The sequence below is a fragment of the Callithrix jacchus genome, chromosome 3 (genome assembly GCF_049354715.1).
Source record: "Callithrix jacchus isolate 240 chromosome 3, calJac240_pri, whole genome shotgun sequence".
Lineage (NCBI taxonomy): Eukaryota > Metazoa > Chordata > Mammalia > Primates > Cebidae > Callithrix > Callithrix jacchus.
This window is the reverse complement of record NC_133504.1, coordinates 29,784,793-29,809,569: the sequence shown is the minus strand read 5'-3', so window position 1 is coordinate 29,809,569 and position 24,777 is coordinate 29,784,793. Positions and strand designations below refer to the sequence as shown.

The following is a 24,777-nucleotide window of genomic DNA, read 5'->3' as shown; positions in this document are numbered from 1 at the left end:
TTTGTCAGCCACCTGCACTTTTCATATCGCTGGAGAGAGAAGCTCTTCTTAGGAGCTATTTTTCTTTGGGTGGGGTTTGTAGCACATGGAAATGAGAGCACAAAAGCTGTGAAGACATTGTGCTTAGAGGAAAGGAAACTTGAGTTTCTCCTTTATGTGCTTTGCATTTAAAGTTGTGTAAACTCTGATTCTCTTTCTCAAGGATATTCATTTCATCTGGGGGTAAAAGACACATTTACTCTAATATTTACAGTATTAAAAAATGTGAAAGTGTTTGTGAGATATGTAATATTAGCATACTAGAAATACAGAGGATGATGACATTACTGTTCACATTTAATAGACACATATTGAGTGCCTATTATGTACCAGACACTGGCATGGGCTCCTAGAGAAGAGAAGATTAGCAAAATAGAATTTGTTACCCATAGACTTGAGGAACAGCCAGTAGGGTAAATAATTGATTACAGAATGCTGTAAAGGGTACCGTGGGAGTATTTGGTTTTTCCAGGGATGGGGCTAGGAATGGGGATGATAGTTCAGCTTGGTTCAGATATATATTTCAAGTCTTTTAAAAATGGGTCTGAATTTCCCAGAGAAATAGGGATGTGTGGGAATGCAGAGGGCATTCCAGATAGAAGAAGCAGAATATACAAATGTAAAGAGGTGTGAAAGAATAGTTGTATTCAATGTGTTCGGTATGATGGAAATTTAGAATATGAGAGTGGTGGAAGATAAAATGGGAAGATGATATAATAAAACATCTTCTCAGTTACATTAGAGAAAACTTTATTGTAGTGATGAAGAGCCTTAGAAGGGTTTTAAACAAGGGGAGAAAATCATGCTAAAACCTGCATTATAGAAATATCATGAGGGCTGTTGTGGTTTTCTGCTGCTAGCTAAGTCATTACAAAATGTAAAAAAACAAACGATAACCATTTTATTATGCTGACAATTCTATGGTCAAAATTCATGCAGAACAATAGGGACAGCTTGTCTCTGCCCCACAGTGTCTGAGGCCTCAGCTAAGGTGACCCAGATGGCTGGAGATAATCTGGCATGGTTCTATTGGAGCCATAGGTCTGGAGCTTCAGTTCTTCTGCACGTGGCATCTTGTGGATCTATAATGTCCAGTCTGGCTCCTCCACTCACTTTTGTCTGGCTTCTGGGCTCAGGGTTGATTGGTCTCTTTCTAGGTCTCCCTCTCTCTCCCCTCCCTTTCTTCTCTGTAACTTGCTTTGGTTTCTCATGGTGTGGTTGTTTCAAGTAGCCAGACTTCTTACATGACATTTGGCTTCCTTCAAATGAGCATTTCAAAGTAAAAGTAGCGAGGCTGCTTAAGACCTACCTTCAGAAATCACAGTGTCACTTCCTCCACGCTCTACTGGTTACACAGGGCCAGCTTAGATTCAGTGTGGAAGGTTACTATATAAGGGTATGGATCTGGGAGATGTGGTTTATTAGGAGACTATCTTTGGAGACTAGCTATCGTGGTGGTGGGCAGAATGGACCAAAAATGAGGTGACGGCCAGATAAGAGGATGTTGAACTCATACCAGTGAGCAGTAGGTTTTGATGTGGGATAGTAGAAGCAGGGGGTAGAGAAGACAGAACTGGGAAATATTAGATAGAATTGCCAGAAAGCAAACTGTCTTGTTCACGTAATCTCTAGCACCTGACACAAAAGAGACACTTGATAAATACTTGTTGACAGAATGAATTAAAAAGGGGTGTTAATTTTAATGTGCATTATTTTTAGTTTCTTGCTTTATTCCTGGATCAAAATAACCTATTTTTGGTCTCAGTCATTTGCATATTGTCAAACATTTCTTGCAAACCTTTAAAGAGTATTAAGTGATATATTCATCAGTTGAAAAGGAAATATGTAGTGTCTTCATATTAGCTTATTAGCTTTCTCACAGTTGTGTATCGTAAATAGTAATGCCCTTATTTTTTAATTTGTAAAAAAAAAATTTCAAAGTACCTCATTTTAATATATTCTACTCTTACAGTCTATTCCTCAAGCCCTCGATTTATGTGTATAGTTTAACATTTGTTTGTAAACCTGAAAAAAAAAAAAAAAGCCAAACCTGACTTATTTATAAGGGTACATGATTTTCATTCCACAATATCACTTTGCTTTATTATTTTGGGTAAATAGAAAAGAAATAGGGTGAAGGCTTTGTAAGTACATTGCAAGTCAGGATTTTGAAAACATTTAAGCTGTGAATTAAACTTGGATGTCTTAGCAAGAGTTGTATATAAAATGTTGTTTCATAGTTTATCCAGATGCCTTGGTACACAATTCATTTCTTATTTTTTCTTATCCTGTATTTTCTGCAAGGTATTTGAAGCAGTAATTGCATGGGTAAACCATGACAAGGATGTGAGGCAAGAGTTTATGGCTCGACTGATGGAACATGTGCGGTTACCTTTGCTTCCTCGGGAATATTTAGTTCAGGTAAATGTGTATGCAAAACATACAAATCCACATAGCACCATGTCACTGGCCTGACAGCATGTAGATCCCTATCAAGCAGGAATAAGAGCTGTAGAATGCAGATCTGTAGAGTACAGGACAGAAGACAGTCAAGGACCTTGCAGGCTGGAGTGCAGTGGCACTATCCTCCTGGGCTTAAAATATTCTCATACCTCCGCCTGTGGAGTAGCTGAAACTACAGGTGTGCACTACAGCCTTGCCTAAGTTTTAGTAGAGATGTGGTTTTGCCCTGTTGGCCAGACTGGTCTCAAACTCTTGACCTCAAGTGATCTGCCCACCTCGGCCTCCCAAAGTACTGGGATTATAGCTATGAGCCACTACGCCCAGCTGCCATTCCCTGCTCTTAGAAGTTTGCTTCTGCCCTTGTTTTTGATTTGTGTAAGTAAGCTCTGGAACTTATTTGTGGTCATTTAAATGCATGCAAATAAATGTCCCTGTGGCAGTCATTGCTTTGCGTCTTCTTTACTGTTTTTTCTTTTTATAGCCTCTTCTGATTCCCCTGCAGACCTGGAATTTTGAGGTCTGACCCAAATACTGTTTAATTTTACTTCATAATTTAATAGTGGCATGCATTTGATTTCTGTCTTTATTTCTAAGCTGAGGGAAAAAGTTATTTGAAATAAATATGAATAAATGATTCTTTAATGGTCTCCAAATAATTTTAAATTTGCTCTTTTATTATTAGAATCCTAGTAGGAACATTTCAGCATTATTTTTAATAGTTGAGACCATTGGAAGAATCATTTATTAAGAGATTAGGTTTGAACATTTTAGGATTTCTTGAAACCTCATTACTTTTTGTGATCTCTGTAAACACGGGTCTTCTGGTTTTAAGAAAATGATCCAAAAGGCTGGGTGCAGTCAATGGCTCACATCTGTAATCCTAGCACTTTGGGAGGCTGAGGCAGGCAGATCGCATGAGGCCAGGAGTTCGACACAAGCCTGGCCAACATGGCAAAACCCCGTCTCTACTAAAAATGAAAAATTAGCCAGACATGGTGGCAGGCATCTGTAGTCCCAGCCATTCAAAAAGGTGAGGGAAGAGAATTGCTTAAACCCGGCAGGTGGAGTTTGCCAAGATTGTGCCACTGCACTCCAGCTTGAGCCACAGAGTGAGACTCTATCTCCAAAAAACTGAAAAGAAAACGAATCCAAAAGCCTGTCCTGCATTTGATGTCAGGCTAGGCAGTACAAGACTTATTTGTGTTATAGGCACATTGCTTTAAGGTATTTTTAATCTCTTTTCTGGATATTTTACTGCTCACTTGTGTTTGAAAAAGGTATCATTAACTTATTAGTATTGCCACCTGAAGGATGTATTATCTAAATTTTGTTTTTTGTTTTCTTACTTTTTGGCTTGATGGTTAAAGTTAAAAACAGGTGATTATAATATCTTTAGCGTTCATCATATTCTATAGCTAACATTGAAGTTTATAATTTTTCATTGCAGTTCTTCTCTTTATTACCTAAATATGTTATTTTCTGCAGGCCAGATACTTGAGCATTTTTTATTTATTTTTCTCTTAGTTGTGTATATAAACTTTCCTTATTTACATTTAGACTAAAGGGCATAGTTGCTGTTTTTTTCCTCTACTTTACTTCTTTTTCTTCAGCAATTTAATTGTGAAATAGCTCTACCTTTAGGGGATGTGTCTGATTTCTTGTTACAGAGGGTGGAAGAGGAAGCATTGGTCAAGAATAGCAGTGCTTGCAAAGATTACCTCATTGAAGCAATGAAGTATCATTTGCTGCCGACAGAGCAGCGTATATTAATGAAGAGTGTCCGGACCCGGCTGAGGACACCCATGAACCTTCCCAAAGTAGGATTGTTGTTCATGCTTGTTATTACCTCATGCAAAAGGCTTGTAGTGAAGCTGTTAGTACTTTGCTCGTCTGAATTTCCATGATTTATTCTTTGTTTTGGTTTCCCTTTAAGAGAAAACAGGCCTAAGAATGCATTGTAGTGATGTAATTCAACTTCTATTGATTTTATATGTTAAGGGTGGGGATTGTTTGTTCATTTAATTTTTATAAACTGCATGATGCCACTCTTCTGGAAAAGAAGACAACTGGTTTTTGTCCCCTGAGTTTTATTAGCTCTAATTATAGTAGAAAGCTCGAATGATAGTCGAAAGAAAAAAACCAGACCAAGTAGAAAGATTTCTCTGTAGGCTGGGGGCACTGTGGTTCATACCTGTAATCCCAGCACTTTGGAAGGCTGAGGCTGATGGATCACCGGAGGTCAGGAGTTCAAGACCAGCCTAGCCAACATCGTGGAATGCTGTCTTTACTAAAAATACAAAAATTAGCCACATGTGGTAGCAGGTACCTGTAATCCCAGCCACTTGGGAGGCTGAGGCAGAGAATCACTTGGACCCAGGAGGTGGAGGTTGTAGTGAGCTGAGATCGTGCTACTGCACTCCAGCCTAGGCAACAGTGCATGAGGCTCCATCTCAAAGAAAAGGAAAAAACAAAACAGAAAAATTTCTTTGTAAACTAGGTGTTTAATAACTGAAAACCCAGTAGTTGCACAGAATTACCCATTAGAACTACGGATGATAAAATCACTTGTTCAGTTCATCTCATTGCTGTTCCCGGTTGTATACCATTTGATGGTTTCCTGCACATCATATGTAGCCATTTCAGCATAGATTCCCATGTCTTCCCATGTCTCTCGTGTTCATATTTTCCTATGTGAATGTTTATATTCTACTTTTGTCTTTTTAGCTGTGGTCATTCATGTTTTACCAATTCAATTTTTCTTACAAAATAACCCTTTATTTCTGTGTCTGTTGGCAATTCCTTCTGCTCTGTTTATATCTTTATAATAGACCAATACTTTAAGCACCATTTTGTGCATGATCTAATCAGACTGATTCATAATATAAAGCCTTTATTTATATATTTATTTTTAATGCTTGTGTATGTTTTGGGCAATGCTAAATGGAAAATAAGAACGTTATCTCTTGTTTTCTTTTCTTTTGTTTTTTTTGAGACGGAGTTTCACTCTTGTTACCCAGGCTGAAGTGCAATGGCGCGATCTCAGCTCACCGCAACCTCCGCCTCCTGGGTTCAGGCAGTTCTCCTACCTCAGCCTGATGAGCAGCTGGGATTACAGGCACGCGCCACCATGCCCAGCTAATTTTTTTTTGTATTTTTAGTAGAGACGGGGTTTCACCATGTTGACCAGGATGGTCTTGATCTCTTGACCTTGTGATACACCCGCCTCGGCCTCCCATAGTGTTTGGATTACAGGCGTGAGCCACCACGCCCAGCCTGTTTTCTTATATCATATTTAGTTATTACTCTGTCCTTTCCATTGAATTATGTTTTTAAAATTCTTTCACTTTAATACTTAATATTTTTCTGAGTTTTGCTTTAGAGTCTACATGTTTAATTGCTGCAAATCTATATTGATATTGTTTTTCTGTTTTGCCTATTACCAACAACAGTTCTCAGTTTAAAACTAACTGCAGGGTGCTACTGACTTATTTTTCTAGATCAGTAATAAATATTTTAACTTAGAATTGATCTCAAAACTCTCTTGGTGACACTTTGTTAGAAGTACGCAGCCACTGACACAGTCTTTTTGTAGAAAGTTTTATTCTATATGATGATGTTTATTATCTAAGCCAAAATAAGTAATTTAGCGTATAATGTCTGATGATGTTGAGGATCACATGGATTCAAATTTGGCATGACTTTTAAAAATATCCTTTTGCGTGTTATTTTGTTGGCCCCTAGAAGTTCAAATTCTTTTCTCGAAATCTTCTAAATTTTCACTCAGAATTATTATTAGTTAAAAAAGTGTATTTACAAGGCATTCACTTCCTATACTGGTTTGAAAATTGGTGTTTGCTTTCTTTAAGTTTTCTGATCTCTCCGCAGTTCTCCAAGATTTTTCAAAAATAATTGTAAGTGGCTCAGTAAGTATATTAGCTAGTTCCCTTAATACCTCAGTATTGATGCCATCTGGGTCTGCTGATTTTATACATGTTTACATTTTGTAAATACCCTTACACCTGATTTTATAAGTCTTCATTAATTCATATTTGTTCATCTTATTTGGTGTCAGTTTTTGTTCTTACAAAAAAATCCATTCATAAAAATTGCTCAGTCTTGGCAGTAAATTTAAGGTTGCCATTTATTTTATGCTAGTCTTTTCCAATTCCTTCGAAATAATGTTATGTCTTTAATACTTATTAAATACTTCGTGTTTATAAAAAAAATTTTTTTCTTGCATATTCCTTCTTCTGGCATCTTTAAAGTTTCCTATCTTTAGCTATGCTGCAGAGATTTTTAGAGTGAAAATGAATTCATTTTTGATTCCCGGAATAAATATGTCACTTTTGAAACCTTCTAGAGTGTTTGGTGAAATCCCATCAAGTACTTTACTTTCTGTTTTGTGGTGTTATGGTCATCTATTCAGTTTGCATTGTTTCTGGGCTTCTCTGGTTGTGGTTTTGGAGTAGGGCTCCTATGTGTTATACTTTTAGATTTCTCAGTTCTCTTGCTGTTATTTGTGGTGGGTGTCTGGGGCCCTGGAGATTCTCTTTCATTTAGCAGCATCAGTGTGGCGGGAGGGGCAGCAGGCCTGCTGGATAGCAGTGAGCAGCCCTGTTGCTTTGACTTTGCGTGTTCACTTGCATAATCCCTTCTCAATGTGTTTGTTATCCACACATATTTTCAAAATGGTGCTGGTGATTAACGATTTTCCAACACACATTTGTCATGTTAGAGTTGTTATGTTCAGGTTCATTCTAAGGATTGGGGTAAGAATGAAGCAAAGATTAATTTCTTATGCTTGTTATTTCATAGTAATGATGCCTTTTATCATAATAATGAGTCAAATTGAACAAAATGTGGTAGTCGTGCTGAAGAAATTATTGTAAGGTTTTGATAATATTTTACCATGAGAGTGAATAAGTACTTTTTATATTAGGCTCTGATTTTTAAATTCATACTAATTTGCATGAATGATTCTTTTTATATATCAGACATTAGTTTTGGCTTCTCAGTAAACAGATTGTATAAGGCATCATTGGATTTGTACATCATAATGGAAGTTATGTATGTTTTGCTGCTTTTGTATTTTGTTAGCTGTTCTCTTTGGAATCTATATTTTTATAAGTGCTATCATACTTCTGGGTATATATTATATTTTTTAAATATTTTTACTCAGCATTTCTATTGAAATTTTCAATTAGAAACTCTATTTTTCCAGAGTTAATTTTCAGCTAATACTTAATAGGCAAATAAAAAGAACAAAGTTTAATTGACCTACATTTCAGGATGATTACTTGAATTTGTTTAACTTCCTACCCCTTGACCTCTTCAAATATGTTACATTTAACTTTTCCCTACAAAAGGTCTTCTTTTCTTGTTCCTTCATAGCACGGTGTTCCTCAAATACCTATGTCTTTTACGGATATCTGGGTGTCAGCATTATGAGCAACTCTTTTAGTAGTCATACAATGGTTTGTGGCACAGTCTCTTGGTTTTATATAAATATTCCTGCCTTCTTGTCCCCTCATTGCACATTCTCCTTGTCTCCTTAATCTCTGATTCCTGGAGACCCAAATTGTCACCCCATTTTACCTCTCCTGGGTGAGTAAAGGACAGATATTACTACTGTTCTGTGTAGGTAATAGCACATTTTCCTTTTCATCTTTATTTTAATGTGTAAAAGTGAACTATTGCATGGAAATGGAAATCTTAATATTCAGAGTTTGAGGATTATAAAATCTATAACTCAGTATTGTTTCTCAAAAAGATTAAAAAGTGTTGCCTTCTGAAATTTTAGAAAAATTGGTCTTCATCAGATATATCATCTAAGACTCTTTTAACTATTGTCTGTTGGGTAGTTTTGAAATTTTGAACAGAACCTAAATACAAGATTTATCTTAACATGCATCCCAATTCTGTGATTTTTACAGCCTTGCTTCTCCACCTTTTTTGGAGTGGTCAGAGGGGAGGGTGTTGCATATTTTCATTATTAATTATATTTATTTTATTTTATTTATTTTTTGAGACAGAGTCTCACTCTGTCACCCAGGCTGGAGTGCATTGGCATGATCCTTCTACCTTAGCCTCCCAATTAGTTGGGATTACAGGTATGGGCTACCACACCTGGCTAATTTTTGTATTTTTTGCTAGAGATGAGGTTTCCCCGTGTGGGCCAGGCTGGTCTTGAATGCCTGACCTCAAGCGATCCACCCGCCTTGGCTTCCCAAAGTGCTGGGATTACAGGAGTGAGGAGCCACTGTGTCTGGTCAACCAAAATGTTGATTGGTTGTTTGTGAGACAAAGTCTCACTGTGTTGCCCACACTGGAGTGCAGTGGTGCAATCTCAGCTCATGGCAACCTACAGCAACTGCCGCCTCTCCGGTTCAAGTGATTCCTGTGCCTCAGCCTCCCAAGTAGCTGGGATTACAAGCACGCACCACCATGCCCAGCTAATTTTTATTTTTTGTTATTTTGTTTGTAGAGACAGGGCCTTGCTGTTAATCAGGCTGGTCTTGAATCCTGAGCTCCTGATCTGCCCACTTCAGCCTCCTGAAGTGCTGGGATTACAGACGTGAACCACCACACCCAGCAAATTTTGTTTATGTATTTATTTGAATTCAACACTAGAAGAATAACAGACCTGAAAAAAAAACTATGTCGTTGGTTTATGTTCAGTCTTCTTTTAAGATTTTTAAGATTTGTTCTGCTCTCCAGTTACCAAATAAATAAAATAGGCCTTCTTTTTGGAAACAGGATTTGCTCTCTGATTCAGGAATCATTTTATACGATGTACCCATCTTTCTTTAGTTCTAAGTACAGGTAGGTCATTGCCTAGTCAAGGTTGCAAACCTCCTGCTTTTATATATATGAGTTACTCCATATTCTGTTTGTTTTTATATTTTGTTTCTTTCTAACACCTGTTTTTCCAATCATCTCATCTTTTCCTGAAGGTTCTTGCCATTCTTTATAGTTTTCCATTTGAGACATATTAATGTTTATGTTATTCTGATTTGACGGCTATATTTTCACTGTTGCCAGAGAGTGTCTGTATATACTTGGTAAAAGACAAGACACATTGATTTCTAAATTCTATCCATTTATCAAGACCATAGATCAGGTTACAGGAAGCTTTCACTAAATTATGGCAGCTTTTTATTTTCTGATCAGCAGTAGCAATTATGTCTATACTAATCATGTAATTTTTCTATCATATGTAATTGTATATTGTTCTTGAGTTACTTCATAAGTCTTGTCTCCTTAGTGAGATCTGTAAAGTCTTGAAGGGTAGAGACTATGTCTTATATTTCTTATGTATAACACCTAACATAATTCTGGACACATATAGATGGTAGGCATTTAGTAAATAGTTGTTGGTTGAGTTGAGGGAATTTATAGACCTCATTTATTCTCAGAAGTAGACTATTACATATTTGTTTTTTATAATATCTAGCATCTCCATTACCTGTCCTGTTGGGTTGTTTTATTTGTGGGGCTTCAGGAAAGGTCTCTTTACTGGTGATTTGGTAATATGTGCTCTTGTGAGTTCAATTCAATTACTCCTCCTTTTTTAATATCTTTTTCCTTCTTCCATCTTTCTTTTAATATCTACTATCCCTTTCACCTCATCTACCCAGTAACATGTGTTTCAGTTATATCTTCTCTCCTGGATTGTGGATATCTAATGCCTGGTCATTGCAAAACCAGGATCTAGTTTATAGCAAGCCCTATGACATACTGCAGCCTTGCCAGTGATGACTGGCTGTTCTTTTTTGGCTTAAATAACTGCTTTTTCTTAAAGGATCAGAAACTTATTTTAATGTCTGAAGTCCTTATTTTTGACTAAATGTGCTGGATGATAGAATTGTAGTTCTAACATGTGTCCTCTTTGTTGATGTTTATTTTTATTTTTGAGACGGAGTTTCACTCTCGTTACCCAGCGGGAGTGCGATGGCGCGATCTCGGCTCACCACAACCTCCGCCTCCTGGGTTCAGGCAATTCTCCTGCCTCAGCCTCCTGAGTAGCTGGGATTACAGGCATGCGCCACCATGCCCAGCTAATATTTTGTATTTTTAGTAGAGACAGGGTTTCACCATGTTGACCAGGATGGTCTCAATCTCTTGACCTCGTGATCCACCCGCCTCGGCCTCCCAGAGTGCTGGGATTACAGGCGTGAGCCACCGTGCCTGGCCTGTTGATGTTTATTAAATGGTTAGATGGTCGTATTCTCCAGTTCACCCTACCATCTTCATCCTAACACTTTCCACACAGTGTCTTTGTAGGACATTTTAAATCCTGAATATGTAATAGATATTTGTTCAAGTGCTTACATTTCTGCCCTTGCAGTTGATGGTGGTGGTTGGGGGCCAAGCGCCAAAGGCTATCCGGAGTGTGGAATGCTATGACTTTAAAGAAGAAAGGTGGCACCAAGTAGCAGAGTTGCCTTCCAGGAGGTGCAGGGCAGGTAAGCATGATGTATCATGGTCAATTCTCTACTCCTGGGTCATTGGAAGCTTTTTTTTTTGATGTCTTATTTTATTAATTAGAAAAATTTCTATTAGAAAAGCTTTGAATAAAATAGCTATGTAGTTAAACAATAATTCAGAGGCCTCGTACATCTCTCTTAAGACACTGATGGGAATAGCTACTCTCTCCATCTTTACATATCTTTCTGATTGTTTAGTGTCAGGTGGAAGAGCTAGTAAATTGCTGGATATTTCCTAATTACCTTTGCCTCAAGTGTTGAGAGGGGAATTCTTTAGGTTGGGACCCTTAGTTCTAGGAGATTCCCTCAACTATACGGTAGAGTTAAGCTCCTCAGTTATAAGGCACAATTGCCTTCTTCAAGGCATCTGTTTTACGAACATTTGTTGAAATATGCTTTCATTTAGCCAAAACTGTGATCAAAAGAAGCAATTATTATACAAACTCAGGATTTTTCTTGGGACTTAAGCTTGGGTTCATAATTTCTGTCTCCTATAGCAAAATGAGTTCTGAATGTAATGAAACATTTCTGTGATGGTAGCACTTTAACAATACATCTTGGAGATTATTACATATCAGCATATCTGGAGTTACCTCATTCAGTAAGAGCTGTCTAGTGTTTTATTTTGGTCTGGACATAGTTTTTAATTGAGCATTAAAAATGTTTTTAATCTTAATGTTATTATAAGCAGTGCTACAGCAAATCTCTTATACATACATTATTGTGTACATATGCTAATATATTTTGGCAGGATAAAACTCTAAAGCTAGAATTACTGATTCAAAGGATGTCTAGGAAGATAAACCAATTATTACTCCTGCTAACAGTAAAATATGAAGATGCCAGTTTCCCTAAACTCCTGACAGTACTCTGTAATTAAATGTTTTGAGCTTTCCCAATCTGGTGGGTGAAAAATACCTTGATTTGGACTTATGTAATTGTGAGGAAAGTTAAATATATATTTTTTTTGAATTGTCTGCTTATGATTTTTGCCATTTTAATTGTTTTATTGATGTCACAGATATAGTTGTATGTTAAGGAAAGTAGCCTTTTTGTCTGTTATATAGTGTGAATATTTATTTGTATTAATCTTTTATCTATTGACTTTGTACTATTTTTTCCATGTAAAAACTTTATTTTTTAATGTAGTCCTGTATACCAAAGTTTTGTGTCTCTATACATAAAAATTTGTTTCTTGCATAGAAAAGTCATACGCCAAAATTATCTGTGTGTGTGTGTGTATACATACACAAACATCTTTTAGAAACACTTTATGTCGAAATAATTTTAACAGAAGAGTTGCAAAGATAGAACAAAGAATTCTGGTATATTCTTTCCTCAGTATTAATATCTTACTGTGATACAATTATCAAAACTAGAAATTAGCCTTGGCATATTAACTGAAATACAGACTACATTTATGTTTACCAGTTTTCCATTAATTCCCTTATTTTGTTCCAGGATCCTACTTTGCATTTAGTTGTTATATCTTCTCATCTGAGTTAGTCCCATCATCTTTCTTATCTTTTATGCCCTTGATTCTTTGAAGAGGGCTGGTCAGATATTTTGAAGAATATCTCTCTAGTTGGATTTATCTGATGTTTTCCCATGGTTAAATTGACTTCTTATTTCTTGTGAGGGTAACCTTGTTCACTTGGTTAAGGTGATATCTGCCAGGTTTCTACCCTGTAACAAAACTGTATTTTAAAAACATTTGTTATTCTAGTACCTTTACAGTTTTATTTATCCATATATATTTAAGACATCTGGGCTCTATTTTAGTATAAGATGTAAGGTATAGATTTTGGTTTTTAATGGCTACTCAGTTGTTCCAATACTCTTTATTGACTTATGTGTCTCCATTCATTTGATGAAATGCTGCCTTTATTATAAACTAAATTTCTACATTTACTTGGTTTTGTTCTAAATTTGCTGTTCTTTTCCATTGATTTGTCTTGCCTATTCATGCATTAAGACAAAGCAAATGTTAGTTACTATTACATATTATATTTAGTTTAGTTACATATTATAAATATGTAAAACATATGTTTTACTGTGTTATAAAAATATGTTTATATGTGTTATAAAAATATATGTTTAGTTACATATTATAAATATGTAAAACATATGTTTTACTGTGTTATAAAAATATATGTTTATATGTGTTATAAAAATATATGTTTAGTTACATATTATAAATATGTAAAACATATGTTTTACTGTGTTATAAAAATATGTTTTACTGTGTTATGAAACTAGTGATAGGACTCCTGTCTTTTATGTCCTTCAGTAAATTTTTAATGTTTTCTTCCATTGGTCCTCTGTGTTTCTTGGCAAGTTTATTTTTAGGTATTTTATCTTTATTGTTACTATTGGAAATAGAGTCTTGTATTCCATTTACTAACTGGTTTCTTAATTCGTATCTGATTCCTTGTATAGTTCCCTTTTCATTGGGGTAATAAGTCATTTGACTCAATTTATTGCAAAATGTATTGTTTACTTAGTTGGTAACTGTGAATAAATTTATCTTTATCATGCCCTCTTCCCTCTCCTTTCTTCGGATTAGAGCCGATGTCCTTAACTGTGTAATCTTGGCCAAATTTTCATAAACTGTGTAATTAAACTTCTGGGTACTTCAGTTTCCTAGTAACTTTCAGAGGTTATTATAGTTCTTTTAGTTCATTCCCTTCTCCAGACCAGAACTTTTGTAGGGGGCACTTTATAGAGTAATTCATTTATTTTCTTCTTCTCTGTGGCCTAAAATTCTCTAAATCTTGGTAAGCATACTTTATTACCACTAAGAGATGGCATGTTTGTTGTGTCATTTTGTGTATAGAGAAAGAAAAATGAAAATTGCAATGGGTAAAATTCCTACAATAAACATTCCTTGGAGTTAGTTATGATTTTGGGATACAAGATTGTTTTATGTTGAAATATGCTGCCGTTTCTCTTGCTGCTCACTGGTCTCCAGGCTCTCTCAGGAGGTCTGCTCCATTCTGTGCTAGCAGGGGGCCAAAACAGGCAATTTCATTTAAACTGGAAAGGTCTTGCTGCCATATGGAGGTCTGCATTTCCATGTATTTTTATGGGGCTGGGGGAATAAAGCACCAGAGGATAAGACAATAAGGGGTAGAGGTGCATCTTTTGCCTGATGACATCTGTAAAACATTGAGCTAGTCAAACATACCTGGTGATTCCAATTCTCCCTACAGGAATTCAGAGAACTGTGAGCCACCTTACCTGCCCTCAGGCTGGCACAGGGACATACACATTACTGAACTAAGAACAATAAAAATTGGAACAATTTAAAGTAATTATATTATAGACTGTAAATTTATTAAATCTCAAGCGCACTCTATAGATGATAACATCTATAGATGTTGCTGTAGGGGTTCAGGAGCTGGACATAATCCCTTTTGGACTGAAGTGGACAGGGATGGCATCATACAGAATGTGGAACTTTAACTGGGGATTCAAAGTTAAAGAGAGCAGAGTGGATGGTGATAGGAGCCTCTCCAATTAAGAGAGCACCATCAAAAAAAGTTGGGAAAAAGGAAAAGATGGTTGAACGCTTTAGTCTAGCTGTCCAGTTTCTCCATTCACTGATTCCGTAATATCTCTTTAGCCCAGGGGTTAGCAGACTTTCTCTTGAAGGACCAGAGAGTAAGTATTTTAGGCTTTGTGGTTATGTCGTCTCTGTCACAGCTTCTTACCTACTGCTATAGTGCAAAACCAGCCATATGTAAGTGAATGGGTGGAGCAGTGTTCCAATAAAACTGTATTTATGGATGGTGAAATTTGAATTTCATATAACTTTTTATATGTCATGAAATATTATTCTTCTTTTGGTTGTTTTTCAGCCATTTAAAAATATAAAAACCATGCTTAGCGTATGGGTTCTACAGAAATAGTTGGTGGGCCAGATTTAGCCTGTAGGCTGTAAATTTGCGGACCCCTGATTTAGCCCACTAACATGATAAACTGGGAGCACATTATGCAAATAAAACATAGAGTTTCATTCTAAGAATATCCACTAGAAAATCCAAAATTGAAAGCTATGGTAGATGTGTACAGGTTCAAGTAGTTGGAAAATAATGGCTTATTATTTAAGCGTGTACATTGATATTTGAAAAAAAATCAAGAATCAAAATAGCACTGTAGCCCATGCCATTGCATTTTTTTAATAACCTTAGAAAGAAAGACAATTTAGCGATTACATGTTCTTAAAAATGAATAGCATTTTCAAGGATTTATTTAATCAGGCTCCTCCTAGGAGTAACGTGTTCTGACAACAGCTACAGACTTAACAGAAAGCAATCTTTGGATATTGGTGGTAATTGAGTTGCATGTTGATCTTTAAATCTTGAACTCCTTTTGCAGGGATGGTCTACATGGCTGGACTTGTTTTTGCCGTTGGTGGCTTTAATGGCTCATTAAGAGTTCGCACTGTAGATTCCTACGATCCTGTGAAGGACCAGTGGACCAGTGTTGCTAACATGAGAGACCGGAGAAGCACTTTAGGAGCTGCTGTGTTAAATGGGTTGTTATATGCTGTGGGAGGCTTTGATGGGAGTACAGGTAATTTCCTTTTCATTTCTTCTACATTGCTGCTAAAATTAACATAGTAACCATGTTTATGGAATAAGTTGTGGCAACATTAGGGCACATGTGAGGTTTTAACTGATACTTATATAAAGATAAGTTTAAAAATTTTATCAAAAATGCCCTTAAATGATGAGTGCTGAGTATACAGATTTTCTTTCTTTTGCACAGGTATCAGTCATCAAGTTTTAAAAGCTTATAAATGTCAGTAGATTAGGTAGGAGCTTTCTGGAAAACAAGCTGTTCCTGTTTCTCATGTAATTGACGTGTCTACATTCCATCATTTTCTTCTCTTAATTTTAGCCCAGTGTAACATACCTGAAGTATTTTTCCATATATATGAACTATCGACTTTTTTTAGAGGAGGAAATGAAGACTATTGTGCTTTATTGTAGGTTTATCATCTGTGGAAGCATACAACATAAAGTCTAATGAGTGGTTTCATGTAGCTCCCATGAACACAAGGAGGAGCAGTGTTGGTGTGGGTGTTGTTGGAGGTAGGTGCTAACAGTTCTTTCAGGCACATAGGGCTTTTTGATTTTTGAGAGTGGTTCTTCCAATAATCTCAACACTAGTTTTCTGAATGGGCAAGCTAATTAGCATTTTAAAAAGAAAAGTCATAATTACTGTAAAATTTTAATTATCCTCTTTTTAAAATTAGCTTGTCTATATAAGTCAACCTCTATAAGGCCTTTCTCTCCCTCTCTGTCCCCCTCCCTTTCTCTCTCCTCCTTTCTGTTTCTCTCGCTCTGTGTGTGTGTGTGTGTGTGTGTGTGTGTGTGTGTGACTTATATAACAGCAGTCCCCAACCTTTTTGGCACTAGGGACCGGTTTTGTGGAAGATAATTTTTCCATGGACAGGGGTGGGTTGAGGGGATGGTTTTGGGATGAAACTGTTCCACCTCAGATCATCAGGCATTAGAGTCTCAAAAGGAGCACACAACCTAGGTCCCTCCTGTGTGCAGTTCAAAATAGGGTTCGCACTCCTGTGAGAATTTAATGCTGCTGCTAATCTGACAGGAGGCAGAGCTCAGGCAGTAGCACTTGCTCATCTGCCACTTACCTCCTGTTGTGCAGCCTGTTTCCTGATAAGTTCCAGAGAAGTAGTGGTCCACGACCTGGGGTTTGGGGACCACTGCTATATAAGACTGTCAGCTGATTTTAATACAGTTGTTTGGGGGAACAAGTCAGGTGATATAAATGTGTAATTTTGTATCTGGAGAACAGCTGTTTAACATTTAGGGGATAGATTGCCACAGTTATTTATTTATATCCTACTTTGTCTCCCAACAAATTTAAGGAGGGCTCTAAGTATTTTTGGTATTTTTTTAAATTGACCTGGGCACATTTGCAGGTTTCCACCCTCTCCTCATCATAGGTATAATTCTCTGCACTTTGAAAAAAACAGCTTTATTGAGATATAATTCATGTACCATACAATTCACCCATTTCATGTATACAGTTCATTGTGCATCCATCACTACAGTTCATTTAGAACATTTTTATTATCCTCTAAAAGCAATCCTGCTTCCCTTAGCTCTTACTCATGTCCTCTCCAGCTCTCAGCAACTATTAGTCTGCTTTCTGTCACTTATAGATTTGCCTCTTCTGAACATTTTACTCATACAGTATGTGATCCTCGGTGACTGACTTCTTTTGCTTACGGTGATGTTTTCAAGGTTAATTTACACTGAGGTATTTATTAGTACTTCATGCCTTTTTATTGCCAAGTAATAGTGCATTGCATTCTGTGATATTAATTTCTGATTTAACCTTTTTTCCAGTTTCCTGAGATAACTTTGGTATTTAATTCTGTCTTACAGGATGTTGTTCACTTATCAGAAAGTGTTATCTAAAAATGTAATGAGTGTGCTTTCTATTTTATCAGTCAGATTATTGATCAAAGTATGAAATTAACATCATCATCTATACCCTGCAGATCTTCATAATATGATTTGATGACTCCATCTGTCACCATTAGGCAATATAGTTCATAAAAATCAGTAATATAGTTTATAAAAATCAGTAGCACTTTAAGGGGAAACTCTGCTGCCATGGAGGAAAATATGCTAATATTTTATGGCTTGAAATAAACAGTGTTTTTAAATAAATTTGGCTTTCTTTGTGATTTTGGGTGTAGGTTTGCTCTATGCTGTAGGAGGTTATGACGGAGCATCACGTCAGTGTCTTAGCACAGTAGAATGCTATAATGCTACAACAAATGAGTGGACCTATATAGCAGAAATGAGCACCAGACGGAGTGGAGCAGGTACATGTGAACCTCTTTTAGCAACTGAAGCACAAAAATGATGGAAAGTAGTTAAAGTAAAATGATTCATTGGCATCACTTTACATTATCTGCAAAAATATGATATGCTGATTTTAATGGCTCTGCTAAATGTCTCTTGAATTGTGCAGGTAATGAGGGGGTAACTGCACTTTTACTTTGTAAAATATAATGTCTGGGTGCTGTAGGCATTTCTGTTTTATCTATATATCACATTGTTTAGCACTCCTTTTAGTTTTTTGTTTTAGTGCTTATTGGGGAACTTGCTTAATAATCAAGTACTTTCATGTATATTTCTTAAAATTTTGTGCTTTAATACAGGGTTATTTTATTATGGATATTGATTTCAAAAGGATTACATTAAAGGACTTTTTCACTCCCTGTGTTTCACCTACATATTATTAATATTTTATTTAGTTTGACATGCCTCTTTTTTCAGAATAATAGTTTGTTGAGTGCTTGTTTAATCATCAATTGTATTCATTTTCATTTCTTAAACTGTAGGCTATAATATCAGCTTGTTTTTATTATGAGTTATAATTTGAAAAGTTTTAGTTACAGGTCATTTAAATGTAATATATAAATCTCTAGTTTTTTTTGCCCCTCTATTTGGCTGGTTGTTTTTTATAGGTGTTGGTGTGTTAAACAATTTATTGTATGCTGTGGGAGGTCATGATGGTCCTTTAGTACGAAAAAGTGTTGAAGTATATGATCCCACCACTAATGCATGGAGACAGGTTGCAGATATGAACATGTGCAGAAGAAATGCAGGTATCTGTCAGTTTAAGGTTATGAAACTTACGTTGAATTTTATTTTAAGTTTCACTAGTATCACTGTGTATTTCCATTGTTCTTTTACTGATCTGGGTTCCCTGATAGACTTTAAACTCTTTAAAGGCAGAAAGTTATGTAATAATCCTATAAAGTGAATGCCTACCGTAATCTCTGGAACATAACAGGTTGTTGTGACACTTCAGTAAACTTATTTCTACTAGCTGCTACTTTTTGGTGATAAATGTGGAGACTAATTAATTAGGAATAGACCCTGTATTAGATATTTGAGTTCATTCATTCTTACCACAGATATTTTTGTGTGCCTGCCATGTATCTATCACATACTGAAGATCCTACTTCTCAGGGAATTTAGTCTAGTTGAGTAAATATTTATACTAGGTTAAAAAGCTAGTCGATTATCTAAATCTAGAGGGGAAGTCTGAAGATGTAACCCTAAGTTAATACAGTTCAGGATTTCCAGAAAATGGAAAAACTAAAGCAACAACAACAACGAATACTTTGAAGAAAGTCGAGAACTTCAAGATTAGGGAACTAACTACTTAAAAAGAAAAATCAAGGAAGGGAAATCCAAATGGAAAATAGACTCAGGATAGCTACATAGCCTTTCAGGAAATGCTAGGCTTCTTCAAAATGCCATTATTTCCATGTCATTTCTCATAATGTAAAATAAGTTTCTGGTGAGTCTCAAATTTACTGTACACCATTAGATGCCCACCTCCATCAGTGCTCATCTTAGTTTCTCTTTAAGTGTGGTTACTAAGAGAGACCAAGTATGTGGGACTGCAAATACTGTCAGGAGCAGACCAGAATTTATCATTGATTCTGTTTGGCCTTGCATATCATCTAGTCAGTTGTGTTTGGTATTCAGATGATGATAAGACCCTCAGATCTGGGTCCTTACTAGAATAAGTGACTCTAGTACACATTAAGTTAGAAAAGTCACAGTGATATTTGTGTGTGTCTACCTGGATTAGGAAACTTAGTTGCAATTTGAAGTTTTTATGAATATTTTTGTAAAGGTTAAAATAATCTATGCCTATAATCCCAGCACTTTGGGAGGCCAAGGCGGGTGGTTCACAAGGTCAAGAGATCAAGACCATCCTGGTCAACATGGGTGGTTCACAAGGTCAAGAGATCAAGACCATCCTGGTCAACATGGTGAAACCCCGTCTCTACTAAAAATACAAAAATTAGCTGTGCATGGTGGCGCACACCTGTAGTCCTAGCTACTAGGGAGGCTGAGGCAGGAGAATTGCTTGAACCCAGGAGATGGAGGTTGTAGTGAGCTAAGATCGAGCCATTGCACTCCAGTCTGGGTAACAAGAGCGAAACTCCGTCTCAAAAAAAAAAAAAGGTTAAAATAATCTTATTTTTTCTCTGTATGTTTTTCTTGTTTTCATATCAAACTTAATTCATTTCTTTTAGGTAGAAGAATAAAGAGATAATTTGCATATATAGAGCTATCATTATCCTGTTGTTCAAAAAATTGTGGTAGAAAGGGTGGGATTTAAGAAAAATCTTAAGTCTCTGTTGAAAAGTTGTTTCATACTTTGATTTGGACATTACTTGAGTTTATTTGATAATGAGGAAAAGAGAACTCTGAAAGCTTAGTTTTCAGTTTGTTTTTCCTTCTCAGTCAATTATGTGTATTTTCTGTGCAAGTAACAGAATTTGAATTATTTACTTCTGTAATTTGTAAGATACAACATAATCCAATTGAACATATATTTTTAAATTATTTATAAAAGTTCATAAGAGTATTTTAAAATCTTACCCTCATTCCATATTCCTGATAATCTGAAACAAACCTCTGATAAGATCTGTTCAGCTCTTCCTTTTTAATAACCTAGGCTAAGGACCTCATTTAAGCATTTAAATTGGGAAGAAAGAACTAACCTGGCAAAGAGTGGAAGACATGTATTCACTTTTAAATGGGGAGAGGTGAAAGCATCCATATAAATTTGAAACAGCAAGCAACTTACAAGTCAGATTTCAAAACTTTTCATAAGTATGGTAAATTATGACACCAAGAGTAGAATAAAAATGAAATAAATTTGAATTCGATTATTATATAAAGACTTTTAGTACCTAGCACATCTATAATAGGGTCTCATTATGAATTTATGTTGAAGTAAACCAAATAAATTAGAACCATCAAACACAACAGGAAAGTGCATTCTTTTGGCAAAGTGATTTGGCTCTGATTGCCTAAAAGTAATCTAGTGTTGTGAGTTAGTGGATTAATAAAATTGATGTCTTTTGAATGTATAGCTAATATATTGAAATGGATGTATGGACCAACCTCTCTTTCTGCAGTAGGATGCTCTTTAATCTGTGAGCCCCTTGTAGATATGATTGAGAAAGCTCTTTAGGACAATATAGCCTTCTTATTCATGCCTTCTATCATAGCAGGGCCATTTTTGAGATCATTTTGTCTCCCACAGTCCTGTGTTATCCATCAATAGGCTGGAATAGAGTGTTGCAAATACATATAACTACTGTGAGAGCTTGTGTGGCAGTAGCATTTGGCTCTTGCTTTTAAGTATTTGAACAACTTTAAAATGGTATGAGTTTTTTTCCTACAAAGTTTTGTAGATTTGGGCAGCATTTTTCTGGATTCTTTGATGCCCTCTAGTACAAGTTTATAGTAGCACTGAACTTTTTATAAGATACTAAATATACTTTAAAAAATTGAAATAAAGAGCTTTTTAAAAGCATTTACCATTTGACTTAGTAGTTTTCTTTCTAATCATTTATATTAAGAGAAATTGCTCAACTATTTAACACACTATTCAGGGGATCTTTGTTCATTGCAACATCATTGGTAACAGCAAAAAAAATCAAAATTACTTAAATATTAGTAAAAAATGATTAAATAAACTGGTATTATCATACATAAAAATTACATTTATATTTATTAACTTGAGGAAATGTCCAGGGTATGTTGGTTGGCCAGGGAGGGTAAGTAATAAAGTAGCATGTGTCGGGTGAGCTACTTTGGGGTTAAAAAAGGCAGTATCTGAGTATATATGCATCGAGAAAAGTTAGCCAGAGTAGAGATCAAAATTTTAATGGTCATTATTCTAAGTGACATAAGATTAGAGGTCACCTTTTTTTCTTTATACCTTTCTAGATGTTTTGAATTTTTGCAAAGAAAAGAGTTAATCTAATAGATAAATAATATTATTTTTCCCTTTTAAAGAGAGAGAAAATAGCTAACCATTCAGTATAATAATTAAAATTAAGAATATTTTTACCTTTTACTAACATATGTTTTCTTCCTTGATATTCCCTAAGTAGTTGACTTTGGGAGTGTTACTAAACTTCTTTGACATTTTTTTTTTTGTTTTTAAATAAAATGAGGGTCAAATAGTTTCTAACCTATAATGTTGTGAAAATTGAATAGAATAATGCATATATAATGCAACTGCTGCATAAATGACACTCAGTAGAAACTTAGAAGTGGTATTAGAGTTTCCTAGTATAAAAGGAATTCTTTCTTTCTTATTTTTGAGATGGAGTCTCACTCTGTTACCCAGACTGGAGAGCAGTGGTGCGATCTTGGCTCACTGCAGCCTCTGCCTCCTGGGTTCAAATGACTCTGCCTCAGACTCTGGAGTAGCTGGAACTACAGTCACGTTCCACCGTGCCCAGCTAATTTTTGTTTTTTTTAGTAGAGATGGGGTTTCACCAGGTTGGCAAGGCTGGTCTGGAACTCCTGACCTCAAGTGATCTGCCCACCTCATCCTCCAACAGTACCAGGATTATAGGCGTGAACTACGGTGCCTGGCTATCATAATATAAAAAGGATTCTTTACATGTTCACTATTTTCTCTTCTTGCCTCCTTTCAAAGAAATTAGTGTCTCTGGATTATCTCACTAAACATGTACAGTGATACTCATATTCATCCAAATTTTTTAAATAATCATTTTCTCTCTGTATAATTTTTTAAAGGAGTTTGTGCAGTTAATGGTCTGTTATATGTTGTTGGAGGGGATGATGGTTCCTGTAACTTGGCTTCAGTAGAGTATTATAACCCAACAACCGATAAATGGACAGTTGTGTCATCGTGTATGAGCACAGGGAGAAGTTATGCAGGTAACGATTGTCTCTAAAGTCCATTACAATAGAAAAATATGACATCATTATAATTTTGATATTAATAAAGTTTTTCTATTATAAGAATAATGCTTTTTCTCAAGGTATAGTTTATATCTTATTCTTAAGATGATTAGCATTGGCTGTGTATATTCTGAAATAAAGCACCAGTACACTTTGGTCATTCTGTAGTCATTTGTATTCAAAATCCCAAATCTTTGATATGCAAAATCATATAATAAAATTTAATGTCGCTAAAGTCAGTATGCCAAGGAGAGGAATTCACTATGTGACAAGGCTTTAATTCCTGAGATGTCCAAGAAATAGGATAGGGTTCCTACATCTCCCCACGGTGAGGCTTCATCAGATAGTATTATAGTGAGGCTGTGGAATAATTTTTCTTTCTTAAGCATAATACTGGTTGAATTATAAAATGTTATTTTTTGGTCCAATATATTCTTATGGTGCATCTTTAAACTGTGTTATATATTATTTATTTCAGTGATATTTATCTTGCTTTTAATTTTATAATATTTCTATAACAAAATTGATCCAATAGTGAAGGAAAAGAATGTATAATTTAACTATCACTGTTGCTTATGTATCATTCAAAACAGCACTTAGTAGAAGAACTATGTACAGTAGAATCCCAGTAACATGGCTGAATATTAGATGAATTTTAAAACAACTTAATTGAGGTATAAACTGGCAGAATACATAGCATACAGTTGACCCTTGGACAACACAGGTTTGAACTGTGTATGTCCACTTATATGCAAATGTTTTTCAGTAATTATGTTGGAAAATTTTTATAAAACTCAGATGAACTGCATAACCTAGAAATATTGAAAAAATTAAGTAAAAGATATGAACACATAAAATATATGTAGATATTAGTCTGTTTTATCATTTACTACTACAAAATATCCACAAATCTATTACAAAAAGCTAAAACTTATCAAAATGTATGCACACAAACTCTTACAGGAACAAACACATACAGACCATGTATGGTGTCATTCACAGTCCAGAGAATTGTGAACAAACCACAGAGATACAATATTAAATCATAACTGCATGAAATTAGCTGTTGTATGTTACTGTACTACTATAATAATTGTACAGCCATTTTCTGTTGCTGTATTAGTGAGCTTAGCTGTTGTGAGTAGCCACTTAAAAAGCTGTGGGGCAGTAATCATCTTTGAAAGAGCAATTTGTCTCTTTAGCGATGTGTATCTGTAGAAAGTGATCTCTCATGGTTCTGCCTTATTTTTAATCATGTTTATTGCAATATCATAAACCTTGAATAACACCACGGGACCCATACAGAGTGCCACTGATGATGCTGGGAAGTGCTTCAACGAAGCAGAGAAGAGTCATGACATTATAAGAAAAAGCTGAATTGCTTGAGATATACCATGGATTGAGGTCTACTGCTACACTTGCCCACCATTTCAAAATAAATGAATCCAGGGTAGGGATCATTGTAAAAAGGAAAAGGAAAACTCAAGAAGCCATTGCTGCAGCCATCCCAGCAATTTTGAAAACGTCGCACATTTTATGAAGTCCCTTCTTATCTTGTGTTGAACATGCAGCTTTTATATGAGTGCAGGACTTTTCTTTTTGAGTTAGAATCTGTCGCACAGGCTGGAGTGCAATGGCGCGATCTCAGATCACTGCAACCTCCACCTCCTGGGTTCAAACGATTCTTGTGCCTCAGCCTCCTGAATAGCTGGGATTACAGGGGTGTGCCACCACACCCAGCTAATTTTTAAGTTTTTATTATTTTCTATTTTTTTGTTTCGTTTTTTTGGCGGGTGCAGGATTGTTATAAGAAAGGCATACCTGTCGACTTTAATATGATTTGAGAAAAAGCAAAGTCATTTTATGACAAAGCAAAAGGAAGGTGAAGGATCTAAATCTGAAGAATATATTGCCAGCAAAGGATAACTTGATAATTTTGGAAAGGGGTGTGGCTCAAAAAATGTCAAGATAACAGGAGAAGC

The 24,777-nt window shown here is 35.7% G+C and overlaps 1 protein-coding gene across 7 annotated transcripts in view; it reads left to right on the top strand.

The window, feature by feature from the left end:
• Nucleotides 1–24,777, top strand: part of KLHL2 (kelch like family member 2) — a 122,325-nt gene that overhangs the window by 94,164 nt on the left and 3,384 nt on the right. For all 7 annotated transcript variants that reach the window (XR_013532829.1, XR_013532830.1, XR_004740540.3 and 4 more), the window contains 8 exons: nt 2,344–2,460; nt 4,170–4,319; nt 10,850–10,967; nt 15,369–15,566; nt 15,986–16,087; nt 17,731–17,859; nt 18,508–18,648; nt 22,628–22,771. Coding sequence is in view for 3 of the 7 variants with exons in the window: in XM_078366315.1 (XP_078222441.1) it covers nt 2,344–2,460; nt 4,170–4,319; nt 10,850–10,967; nt 15,369–15,566; nt 15,986–16,087; nt 17,731–17,859; nt 18,508–18,648; nt 22,628–22,771 (1,099 nt within the window). In the remaining 4 variants the exon portion in view is untranslated. The remainder of the gene's footprint in view (nt 1–2,343; nt 2,461–4,169; nt 4,320–10,849; nt 10,968–15,368; nt 15,567–15,985; nt 16,088–17,730; nt 17,860–18,507; nt 18,649–22,627; nt 22,772–24,777) is intronic.